The 13,834-nt window shown below is 36.5% G+C and overlaps 1 protein-coding gene across 2 annotated transcripts in view; it reads left to right on the top strand.

Moving 5' to 3' along the window:
* The window catches only part of LOC140239201 (F-actin-capping protein subunit beta-like), a 191,202-nt gene that overhangs the window by 17,135 nt on the left and 160,233 nt on the right, over window positions 1–13,834 (top strand). For both annotated transcript variants that reach the window (XM_072319083.1, XM_072319082.1), the window contains exons 4-5: window positions 1,337–1,450; window positions 13,155–13,302. In XM_072319083.1, coding sequence (XP_072175184.1) covers window positions 1,337–1,450; window positions 13,155–13,302 — 262 coding nt within the window. The remainder of the gene's footprint in view (window positions 1–1,336; window positions 1,451–13,154; window positions 13,303–13,834) is intronic.

Genomic DNA, 13,834 nt, shown 5'->3' with positions numbered 1-13,834 from the left:
TGTGAGTGACTGAAATCATTATAAAAGGCAGTGCGTAATCTACAATGTACACCGTCCCTTGTGCTACAATAGCTTACAAAATTGCAGCGGCTCCAGATCAGAAAAACAGATGATCAAATACATGTAATAAAGACATCCCACGTCACCTCTCTCCCAAAATCTGAACGAGAAACGACTTTCTTTTTTTACTTGGCATTATGCAAATCAAATCAATGTTTTGAAACTTTTTTCTTTGGTGCCCTTTTTGTTTTGTTTTGTGATGCCCCCCTTTTTGTAGACGAATCTGAGTATTTTATTCTTAACCCGTTGAGGACGAGTCGCGAGTATACTCGGTCAAGCGTTTATGGGAAATGCATATTGTAGCAAAGTCAAACAGCCCTCAACAGGTTAATTGTGCACACTTTCTGATACCTTGTTATAGAATGGTAGAATGGTACATTTTACGGCCTACCCATTGTACATGTATGTAAATACATCGTCTAGTGTAAGTACGCATTTCATTCTTTTTTTTTTTTTGAATGGGAGCAGGGTGGGGGCATGTAGGAAGCATTGAAGTGCTTGTTAATGTACTGGGGAATTCCCTAGTGCAGCCAAGACAGCTACAGAACTGTATGTAGTGTTTACTAATGCATGGGCATACAGGTTGCTGAGGAGGAAGTTCAGGGCTTGTAATATTGTAAGCCTGTCATTGGAAGACACCCTTTTTTATGTCCACATGGAGTAGTCATGAAGCACTCTCTGCAACATTTAATAGAGGAAAGGAACCAGCTTTACATGTGCTTTATTTCTCATGGCAATTCACCAAGAATTAGTGTTAGCCCTTTCGAAACCAAAACTGACAATTTATTAGCAGGGCTCTAGAATACATGTCCAATGATAGAGAATGGGAACATAGAAATGGTACTCGCCTCCCTTTTCTAAAATTTGTTTCTTTTTTTGTGTGTGTAATAGCAAGGAAAGAAACAACCCCGCCAATAAAAACAAGCAAACAAAGGTACACATAGGAGACTAAAAGCAGCATTTACCGAGGTACAAAATGTACTTCAGGAAGTATGTTAACATGTCAGTCTACCAATCAAGTCATTTAAAGGGGATGGCTAGTAACTGGTCAGTGGGAATCATTGTGAATGCTGGGGGATGATTGTTCCAATTCTTGTGGGATTCATTTAAGAGTACATTATCTATTGCTGTGTGAAAATTATTTGCTTCAGAATGGTCTCGTATTCAAGTAATGTGCAGGTTAATGACCCGTCACTGTACAGGCATGCTAACCTGGGAACATTAAACTGCACATTACTTGACTTTTTTTGGTGTGTTTTTTCTTTGTCACATTCAGGTCGCCGTGGAGCAATAAGTATGACCCGCCTCTTGAACAAGGAGCAGTACCAGAGGGAAAACTCAAGAAACTTGAAGAGGAAGCAAACAAAATATTTGACCTGTACCGGGACGTGTAAGTCAGCGTTTTCCCCAGTTTTAAAGGCATTATATACCTTTTGCAGATGAAACAAAAAACCCAGCTTTAGTGCTTCAAAATAGTTATAAAATGTGAGTTTGTAGGGATAGAGACAACCAATGTAAAAATTTTAATCAGTATAATCAAGGTTAAGTATTGTTAAATATACAAAATATGAACAATAGTTTTATAGTAAAATTGTTTCTAGACTAAAACTTCAATCTACAGTTATGGGTTATTGAGAAAAATTGTCATATCTCCTTATATTTTAGGCTTTATTGCCAAATTTTAATATTTTATGTTTTTTGATACAGCGGACCTACACATATGCATCAAATGTGATATCTCAAACATGTTTTAAATCCCTGCACCCAATGGTAAACAATACCTTTAACGTCCAGTGTATCAGCTCTCACCAATATTTCTATTTTTTTCTCTTTTTTTTTGTTTGTTTATAATTGTCTGTGTGCCTGTGTTTGTATTCTTAATAAGATTATGATTGTGCGCCCTGACAGTAGTCAGATGATAATTTTGTGTGGGATAATGTTTCCAAATGTGATACCTGGTGTCATGATACAGTGTAGAGTGTAGAATTGCACAAGTCAATATCCTGCCTGTCAATTCATTCCTTGGTATGACAAGTCATACTATTGTCTGTTTAAATGACATATGAGAATGTCTGCAAAACAAATGCAGACACTGAAAAAACAAAAATGAGGAAATCATAATTACATGCTACATACAATAAGCAATTAAAAGTAGCAGGATGAAACACATTCCAGAGAGTTTGAAGTTACCTCAGGCATTCAGTTGAATTAACCCTTTAAAGACTAGTCCTGAGTAAACATGCATTATAGCAAAATCAGTTCATTCTCAACGGGTTAATGGGGATGGAGGGTGATATATTTTATACAAACTCACTTGCCTCTTTGCACAGGGCAAGTAATACCCACTGTTGGGCAAGTACAAGAATTAGGCACTTACTTTAAAATATAATATTCAGTTTGTTTGTTTGTTTGTTTTCATTTTCCATCTGTACAAAATGGCAGGATGGCCCATATTCATCTGCACTATCTGGTCTTCCATGGGGTCCAGTTTTATGTACCGGTGTACATTGTACATTGTTGTAGGTCGCTTCACTGGGTCATGCACAGTACTCTGCAATGAATGAATAAAGCAGGATTTTTATGTGTGCACATGTAGGTTGTGGTCCTCTCACACTAGGCCCCTTTGCTGAAATTTCCATCTGAGCTGATTGGAGGAACATATCTTTTTACTGCCCTTGAATGTTAAAGCAAACATTTTTTGTTTTCCAGGGCCTTTGACTATTGTGGCTGTTTGTATTAAAAGGTATTCGCCACCTACTGCTCTCATCCCAAACCAAACCTGCTGGAAAAGATACAGCGTGAAACGGTGTTAAATCAGAATGTTTAAACAGTGTGAACACTGTGTCCCACATACAACAATAGGCCCGAATTCATGAAGCTGGTGCAATCTTTGTCCATGGTTTAAACCATGGACAAAGACCGTAGTTTTGTATGGGGCGCCAAGTGTCAAATGGCCAATTTCGTTACGAAATCAGTCATTGAAAAATGTTCATTTTGTTACGAAATGTTAACATTTCGTCAACGAAATGACTGATTTCGTAACGAAATAGGCCATGCGGCACTTGGCTCCTCATACAAAACTACAGTCTTTGTCCATGGTTTAAACCATGGACAGAGATTGTACAATATTGTACCACCTTCGTTAATTTGGGCCATAGAATGCCACAGCGTTTTCATAGTTGACTCTGTGAATATACTGTTTTAATGTATGTTTAATCCTGGAGTGTCTGTATACACAGTTTATTCTCAGAGTTGACCACACGTACGTATGTGAACACACAGTGTAAACAGAAAGTCCAAGGTTCGACAATGTGTTCAGAGAGCAGGGTACAGGTATAATGTATGTGAACGTTATTTTGGTTTCTCTGTCCTTTCTGATAGAGACACTTCATGCCATAGTAGAATATTAGAATTAGCAAGAGATTGAAGGGGACATTATGACCGCTCACCTCAAAACACTCAAAAAGCAGGCAAAGATTAATTTCCATTTTCCTACCTGGTTTGAAAAAGTATGCCCTAACCTTTAGAATGAGATATAATTTGTGAAAAATTAGTACCACAACCCATTCAAAAAGTGATTGAAATAAGAAAAAGTTATATACGAGATGCAAGTTTAATAGAATAGGGAGAAAAGCAAAAAGAGCAAAAATATGGGTTTATACTCGGGCATACTATGCAGAAGTATCAACGGAAGCATGTTTTTCCCAGTGAAAGCAATGGCTATCTATAGGAAAACTGCTAATATCCCACATAGCAGCAACTGCAAAGATGTTGTTCAAATGAATGTGCAACGCTAAGAAAAAAAAACAAAAACTTTTGATTTAAAGCTGGAATTAAGGCATTAGGACATATATAACGTGCAGTTTAGCAGCAACTGCAAAGAAATGGTTAAAGTGAATGTGCTATTCAAGCTGGACACCAGGATGAAGGAGCAAGCTGTTCTTTTTTTTTTTGTGACTGCATTTATCTTGTATAAATCAATCTCTACTCTGTCATCATAGATTTAACTTCAGTTATGGAGAACAGTTTGAATAATAATAATAATGATGGTGATGATGATAATGATAATTTAACAATAATAATGATGATGATAATAATCATAATTGTCATAATATTTGTTATGCCTTATTTTCTGTGGTTACCTTTTCCATTTTGATTAAATGCTCAAGCCGATTTACACCAAATCATGGTGATTGAAAGTGCCATAAAGAAATAAAGAATGTCCGTTTTCAGAATGCATGGTAAAACAAGTAGGATTTTAGCTCAAGAATGTTGAGGAGTTTTGAGTCTTTCAGCTCACATGGAAGTAAATTCCATAGTAGTGTTAGTCAAGATTGAGTCAAAGATTTCCTAGAAATCAGAATATACGAAACCGGAATTTAAGGATTGAGGAGTTTGTGTGGGTCGGTATTGACAAAACAAACACTTCTTGCAATCAGGAGCTGTTCCCTCGGTGATGTGATAAACCAAAGCATTTTAAAGATTAAATGCGTTCTTTTACAGGGGAACAAATGAAGATTCTTTAAAGACAGACCTGGGTAATGCTGATGTTAGTATTTACAGTATATCCAGAAACGATGATATTTGATGTACTTGACATTTTATACGGATGTAATTATTTTATCATTTGGAATGACCTGAGCTCTTTCCTTCTGCCTTTCTCTATCTTTGCCCATTGTTGAAAGCAGCGTACCCAAAGGACTTGTACAGTGTACTGTAGATATCAAAGGGGGAAGTGTCTGTACACTTTGCTTTAACAAGGCAGTGTAGTTTTGGTTGTTGCGGAGAAGTACTACATGTAATGTCATTCTGATCTGGATTGCAGGGGATTTGATACTGGAGAAGATTAAGAGCACTGGCCCATAGCCATTACAGGGTCGATTACTGGTACGTGCTATGCTTATGAGATTTATCGCTAGGAGGAAAACTGAGAAACTGTGGATCCTGGGGGAATGTTGATTTTGTGACAGGCTGAGGAGGAAGTGCTTCTGTCATTATTCTGCCATGAAGTTTTTTCTCTGTGTTTATTTGAGTGTTTCTGCAAGGAAAAAATGCTGTATTGTTAAACAATCCCCAAATTCTAGAATGTCCTGGACTAGACTCAAATATGGTAAGCTAAAAGACCATAACTGTCAGTAATGACTGCATATTTTCTGTATGTACACTTTCGTTGATGCAGGTTACTTTGAAAAGGCTAAATTGTTGAAAAATGAACATTTAAAAAAAAATCATGTTTCCCACAAGAGAAACACTGAAAGAGATAAATTATAATCTTGTGAATTTTATTGGGAACATATCACGTACACATTTTACATGATTGTGGACTTTATAGCTAGTAATTGTGAGATTAGGCCTATGTGCTTGAAAATTTTACATGGATATTGAAATGTTCGTTGGAGTGAGAATGAAAGAGATTAAATGTACACGTGTCCCTTTAGTTTTTTACATCAGGTGTGATTCTTTCACCTATATTAGATATCATGAACTTCTGCCAAAAGAGCTGTGGCAGGGTACAGTTCATATTCTTTTGCACAGATTCGACAAGCCGGGTCCCTTTTGATACTGTATAAGCCTTTATTTTCGGGTACAGATATTTGCGCAAATTAGGAGGTAATAGACTTTTTTGCGAGATGTTGTTCTCGCGAAGCGATGCTATCATGAATGCATTGTTTCCCTACAATTGTAGCGCATGGCAACATTTTGTGTGTTGTTGAATTTGCAATCCAACTGTGATCCACGAAATTCACAAAAATTAAACCCTCGCAAAAATAACAGCTTTTAACAGTACACAGATATCCTTGTGTCAATCTGATGTAACTGTACATGTCATCATACAAAAGGTCTGCTACATACAGCAAGGATTAGGTGTCAGAACCATACGCTGAAGGGCTACACAGTACATCTCATGATTGCTTATGAGTAATCAAAGCTTGAAAGTCAAGATGCCTTCTATTCATCACTGACATATGAATGTTTCGGTTCATCGCCTGAGAAGGAAATAAGTTGAATATATATAGCGATCACATCCCTGAAGGCTGTTCCTTTGGCAACTTGCCAAGGAGGAAAAACAAAACAAAACAAAACAAAATAAAAATAGAAGAACACACGGAGAGCACAGACCTCTGCCAAGCAGCTCATTTCCACCCATTCATGCATGGTGAAAGTTGCCCAATTTTCAATATACTGTATACGCCATATATTTCGCGAGTCTAAATTTTCGCGAATCGAGACTTCCCAACAATTTCACGAGTGTTTAAATTATTCGTGATTGTGGAGGCCTGTATTGAACGGAGAAGTGTACATGCGTACGTCACATTCACATCGGGATCAGAGTCAATATTTTCGTGTGTCTTTAATTTCGCGAAATTCGCGAAAATAAAAACCTCGCGAAATATTCGGCGTATACAGTAGAAGACTTTTGTTTATATCATTGGTTTCCAACTGTGCGGTGCCTTGCCCAAGCAGAGCACACCCTATAGAGCACGTATGCAATCCTCAAATATGTGCAGATTGAACTCTCAAGTTCATTGATCCTATCTGCAAAAAGATAGAAAAACTAGAGATTGTAATTTGTCATCACTGACAAATTAAGGTGATCCGATTTTTTTTAATCAATGCCTCGAGTCCTGATAGTGCAAAGTCTCAGCTACAACATATTAAAATCTGAGAAAAATTCACCGAAGGGTAAGTGAGCTAGTGCTCGATAAAGACAATCATTTCAATTTTCACATCTAGAAAAATTCCCTCCCATAGAGATAACACGACATAACGAAGAAACAAAAAGAAGTACATATGACCTTATGACCCCACTTTGCACAGACAAGATGGCATCTGAGCAAAGAGTGGTTATTTTGTGAAATGATTCTTGTAACATGATCTTTGCGTGTGCAAAATATGGAAGAGATAGGACATATATTCACTTAGATACAGGATGAACCATTTATGACCTTTGACCCTAATTTACATACCCAAGATGGCGTCTGATTAAGTAGTTGTTATTTTATGAAATAATGTTCGTGACATGAACTAAACATGTGCAAAATATGGTGGTGATAGGGTATGTTTTTCTTGAGTTATTGCACATAAAGTTGCAAAAAGAAAGAAATATTTCAATACATCGAAGATAAACTTTAATGACCTTATGACCCCACTTTGCACAGACAAGATGGCATCTGAGCAAAGAGTGGTTATTTTGTGAAATGATTCTTGTAACATGATCTTTGCGTGTGCAAAATATGGAAGAGATAGGACATATATTCACTTAGATACAGGATGAACCATTTATGACCTTTGACCCTAATTTACATACCCAAGATGGCGTCTGATTAAGTAGTTGTTATTTTATGAAATAATGTTCGTGACATGAACTAAACATGTGCAAAATATGGTGGTGATAAAGTATGTTTTTCTTGAGTTATTGCACATAAAGTTGCAAAAAGAAAGAAATATTTCAATACATCGAAGATAAACTTTAATGTCAACCAAGTTTTTTGACGTGATCCCGACATCGTATGAAAAAACGAAGGGCACACTTACGATAGCCCAAAGTCTCAGCTACAACATATCAAAATCTTGGAGAAATTCACCGAAGCATAAGTGAGCTAGTGCTCAATAAAGATAGTAATGTCAATTTTCATTTCCAGAAAAACTGCACTGCCATAGAGATAACACGTAAACTGGTCAAATTTGACAAGATTACTTTCAATCCATTTTTACGAGGTGATGTCGTCATCTAATCAAAATACCCTTATTACATTAATGAAAGGGCATTTAATAAGCTACAACATACTGAAATCTGGGTGAAAATTGACAAAGGATTACTGAGATATGCTCGAACAAACTTGAAATTTGATGACGTCATTTTGAAAATTTACTTTTTTATTTTATTAAGAAATTTGATATCTTTCAATCATTTTGCCAGCATTGCCACCCCATGAAATGACATGTACAACTCATCAGCTTTCAAAATATGTAAAGAAAATGGGGGGTCACCGTCCATCCTCACGAGTAAAATCGGATTTAAAATTTGCGGCTTTTTGGCATAGTTGCACTGTATATCGCCATTGACGCGCGCGCGGAATTTCAACTTTGACGGGCCCGTATGACGTCATATTGAGTCGGATTGACTTGAAACTTGGTAGAAATATTCCTTGACATTTCAGACATCCGATCAAAGTGTAAAAACGGAAAATTTCTATTGCATATGAGCTGTGCGTGCGTATATGCGCGCGCGCGTACGCGTCCGTCCAAATTTTTCAATTTTTCAAAAAATGCTCCAAATGGTCTGAAACGTGTGCAAAAAAATTTTGAGCTCGATTGGAGCATACAAATATTTCAACGCGCGCGTACGCGCACGTTTTAAGGGTATATATGAATTTTGAGAATTTGTGTAGAATTCGCTTGACTTGAAATATATGTGACGTAAATTTCATTGAAAAATTCCATTCCATTAATGAGATATGAATGAAAATGTGTTTTCATATAATGACGTCATAGTGACGTCACGGTCGACTGATCACAATGATTTTACTTGATCTGTCGTCTTTGGGAGACGATACATATATGGTATAAGTTTGACATTGATAGGAAGAGCAGTTTCTGAGCTAATCGAAACACAACTTTTGTCCAGAAAGAAAGAAAGAAGAAGAACAAAGAATCCGTACAGATACAGAAGGTGATCCGAGAGGATACTCTGATCACCTAAAAATCATCAAAAATTCATAGAAATTCCTGGATCAGTTCTAAAATTTGATCAGCTGTTCCTTGTGTCATTATCAACTATTCCTGCAAGTTTCATTCAAATCTGTTCGCAAATTTTTTGAGTTATTTTGCAAACAGACAAACAAACAAATAAACCACCACTGATGAAAACATAACTTCCTTCCTTGGCAGAGGTACTATATATACCAAACAAAACAAAACGAAACAAAACAAAGATAGGAACAAACAGCATGTATTGTGCTTTCACCTGAAAGTGTGCCAGGCACTGTAGAGAAGAGACAAATTGGTAGTTCAATTGAAGTTACCCTCGAGTGCAAATCTGATTGATAGCTCTTGGATGACAGAGGGCTTTCTTCACTTTGCAAATTGTTGTATTCATTATTGATAAAATGAACATGCAATGAAGTTCCAGGCTGACAAATGTGAGATTTTCATCTGTAGTAGGCATGTCATATATGTCAAGATCTACCTAAATGCATACCCTTATACATGCATTTAATCCTTCTTTTGTGTCAATTTCATACATTTTTAACATTCTTTCTTGACTTTTAAATCCTTGATGTGCCGTGAGCATCTCGGATGAAGTGGAGTTAACCTGTTGTTAATTCTCACTCCAACAAATTTTATCATGATCATGATTATCTGTTTAAATGGTGGTTTCTTTATTAGAATACCTGCCTACATTTTCATTTGAGAAAGTAGTAGAATCCAGGCTGCCTACGCGAGCAGCATTAGCTTGAAATCTCTGAAAAGCAGTAGTCTTCCGCCAAAAGTGGTAGAGTTGGCAAGTATGCGTTAGTACCATAATTATTGTAATTTTGATATCGTAAGTGTTGTAGACATATAATTGTGTTCATGTCAATTTTATTATTAGAGATTTTTATTATTCTTTTCTCATCAGTATTAAGTAAACTTTTTATCCTAAATTCCCATTACTTGTATGTAAGAGATGTACAGGGAAATTTGTGAGATGTTCCTCTTTCTTGTTGCCATATCAATGTAAAGATGGATTAGGATTTTAAGGAGAGAGAAAGAGAAGTGTTCATCTGAAATATATATGAAGTAAGCCACTATACTGTATAGTCAGCCTATCAGAGGATAGTTAAAGGTAGGGAATCCCATTTGCATGCCTTAAATGAAGAGTTGTATAAATACAAAGGTATGTTGAAGAGAGTATCATTTTAGAAACTCCCATAAAGTATTGAAAGTGGAAGGTAACATTTAGTACATTTTTATTGACCGTTAGATTTTGAATTGAATTTTTTTCGGGGCTCACCATAAATTCCAGTACATTACTAGGCTACCTTTGCAGACCCATGCACTGCATGTGTGTCCATCATGTATATTTTGTGAAGAAAGTTCATCAAAACTTACAAACATTTTTTTTTTGCCACACACTCTAATGTTATTACATCAGCTCTTATACTTTTAGATTTGTGTTATAGATAAAAAAAAATACAGAAGACTGCAACAAAAAGGCTTAAGTGTGGCTGACACACAGAACTACTGAGTAGTTGAGTTTTGTGCATTATTCAAATTGTAGATAACTGTTGACTTCCAAATTTCTCAGCAGTGGACTAAACAAGTCCCCTGAGGTTTATATTTAATGTTTTGCTGCATTTTGGGAGGTCTGTAAAAGGTATCCCCTACCTTTAAATTTTGCTCAAGTTGTATACAGTTGTAGATCTACATACATGTAGGTCGTCTGTATTTGGTAGTGTATGGATAATTCCAATAGAATTGAGGAAGAAGCAAGTGCAATTATACCATTACATGTATCTGGACCAGCAAGATTGTGATCACACAATCATCGTACATTACACTCCCTCATGGCACAAGCAATACTCTAGAGAAGGCACTACTTACCTGCAGCTGAACAAAGTGTATTCAGTGGACCACTCGTGTTCTGATGAGCTCAGTAATGGTACAGGGTATGCTGCCCTCTGCAGGCTGTGGTCATACAGTTATCAACAGGGTTACCACTGGTATTTGATGCAATATTTGGTACCCTGGGGTACCAAATGAAAATTCGCCATTTTGTTGAATTAATTATTTTTTTTTTTCAGCGCTGTACCCTGGCTTACCAAAAAATGTGTCAAAATATTTTTTAGTATTATTTTATTATTATTATGCACAAAAATGTTTTCTTATTTGTGATTATGCAACAATTAATGTATATATGCAACTAATAATTATTTTCTGCTCTGAACCTTTTTCTTTCGCATTTCATCTCTTATTATCGACCATTCACGCACGCGTAGAAGATTATAAAGATGGCAGCCCACATGATCAAATTTTGAAGAAATACAGTTGATTTTGGGGTGAATTTTCTGGGCTTTCGGTGATTATCTTTTTTTTTCTGAAAAATAAAAGTTACGGTAGATGATGTTTACAAAACGGTGTGGTGTTATAAATTACTTCGAAAAACACCTATGGTGCTAGTTCATTGCGACGACTTTGCCGTATTCGAATTCAGAATCGGCGTATCTGAATTCGGATACGCATTATAAATAATGGGCATGAGATGGCGCTATACAACGCGGTACCCCGGGTTACAACGGTACCCCGGTGTACGGCGTGCCGAATCATTTGTGAACAGGATTATTTGTGATGGGAAAGTTTGGCTTGGGTTTGTGTGTGTACCAAAATCTAAATCGAAGTGTAGGATGTATGGAAAGATTATGTACACTACCTTTTTCTTGCTCCAGCATGCCTTGGTTCTACAATGTAAATCTTTCCTTCTTAACATGGTAAAATGAGACCTTTGGATAGAGTTTCAAGTTCAAAGTTTATTTCATTTTTCACAAAAACATATGTTTCACTTCATTTAGTAACAGAAAATAAGGTAAGTAGAACATAGTGTAATAAAAAGAGTATAACAATTGAGGACGTAAAGTAATCATACATTGTATTGCAAGAAAGAAACATAAGTGATCAAAGCGAAATACATGTATACCATTGTTTTAAATGCGAAAAATGGAGGGACCCACTAAAAAGACAGAGCTTGTAGTATCTGGGTGGACTTGCTTGTATGTGGGTCCCCCCTGGGTGGACTTGCTTGTAGTATGTGAGTTGTTGGTGAACAAAGTGCATTTGATGGACCACTCGTGTTATGATGAGCTCAGTAATGGTACAGAGTATGCTGCCCTCTTTAGGATGTGGTCGTACAATTATAGAGTTATAGGGCTCACATGGGTAAATAGTTCTCCATAGAGACATGTGTTAAAATTCAAAATTCAAAAAATTCTGTAAAATAGCTGGGAGAAATGAGGTGTTTCATCTTCAGTAACCTGAAAAAGTGAGGTATACCCTTTCATCCATCAAATTTTCAAGAGGGGTTCTTTGGCTCAAACTCTGTCCAAGGGTCCGCAAAGAAAGACTACGAGTTCTGTTTACTCAAAAAATCACATATATTCTGTACATACACTCAATGAAATATAGTCCCTTCAAATCCCATGAGAAAAGCTTTCATCTTCTAACCAAATTGCAGTTTGTAGAGGAATTCATACTCAATATCTGCAGCTATTCACTTTTTATCACACTGCTTTCTCTGATTTTCAATTAATTCTTTTCTTCATTTATTTTGGTATCTTTGGTACAAATTTGTGAAGGGGTCTGGGACAATCCATTTTATTTACAAGTGTGAGCCCTATAGAGTTGTTGGTGCTGGGGTTTGTATTCTTTTTGATTTTTTTTTCCACTGGCCAGATGAAGGTGCAGTGCATACAACACATGGCTGTGGTTCATACAGTCTGTTTTATGAGAAAGTATGGTATGGTATGATTGCATTGCATGGTCCCATTGAATGATAAAATACCCCCCCCCCCCCCCCCCCAAAAAAAAAAAAAAAAAAAAATGGAAGAGGAAAAGAAAGACAAAAAACAATCAATCAATCAAACAAACAAACAAACAAACAAACAAACAAAGAAATTGTAAAGATTAAGATGAAGAAGATGATAATGAAAATCAGCAGGAGGATGAAGAGGAAAAATGTTTTTCCATAAATATACAACACTTTAATATATGTCTGGTCAGGCTCTAGAAGCTTCTGGATTGGAAAAAGCAGGACACTGAAATTGCTGAGAGACAAACTATAAACAGTATTCAGCATCACAGAAAATGCCTTTTTAAAATTTTCCAGAAAACTTTTATTCCCTTTTCAAAAGTAGTGTGGAGTTGGTTTTATTGTGAGTAGTGTCTACCAGGGTTACCAGTTTTTCGGGAAAAAGCCAGAATTCAGGCCTTGATGGTATCAACGTTTCAGGCTCGTTCTTGTACAGACCAGTTTCTTGTAGATGATATTTAGGTCCCCCCCTTTTTTTAGTAATTCTAACTGGCATTCCTGGATTCTACTTCTCTTACCTTAATATCAGGTACTATGAGGGTGGTGTGTCATCTGTATACCTGTGGGACCTTGGACATGGACATGGCTTTGCTGGTGTCATCCTCATCAAGAAGGCTGGAGATGGGTCCAGGATGATCAAGGGATGCTGGGATTCTATTCATGTTGTGGAGGTTCAGGTAAGAGTTGATGGTTTTCTGGATTTATGTGAATAGTGTGATTAGTGTCATCTTCTCTAATTGTGTTGTTGCTTTATATCTGCTAGAATCACAGTGACTGTGCAAGGTTTTGATCGGATATAGAGAAAGAAGACAAAATTTATGTTTTCATTGCAGCATTCTTTTTTTACTATTTCTTTCCTTGCTATAATTCCCCTTGCTGTTCTCATGGCCATTACATCAGTCATCACCATCATCCTCATTATCATCACCGCCATCACCACTACGTCAGTCATCACCATCATCATTACCATCTTATCAATCATCATCATCATCATCATCATATAATTATCACCATCCCCATTATGTCAAGCATCATCATCATTACCATCATAATCATCATCGTCATTATCATCATCATTATCATCATCATTATCACCACCATTGTCATCATCATCACCATCATCAGCATAATCATCATCATCAAACAGTCATCATAACTGCCATCACCATAAATCATAATTATCCTGATTATTATCATCGCTGTTGTCAT

Source organism: Diadema setosum, chromosome 15 (assembly GCF_964275005.1).
Source record: "Diadema setosum chromosome 15, eeDiaSeto1, whole genome shotgun sequence".
In the NCBI taxonomy this organism is placed as follows: domain Eukaryota; kingdom Metazoa; phylum Echinodermata; class Echinoidea; order Diadematoida; family Diadematidae; genus Diadema; species Diadema setosum.
The sequence above is the reverse complement of the archived record's forward strand: the minus strand, read 5'-3'. Positions and strand labels throughout refer to the sequence as shown.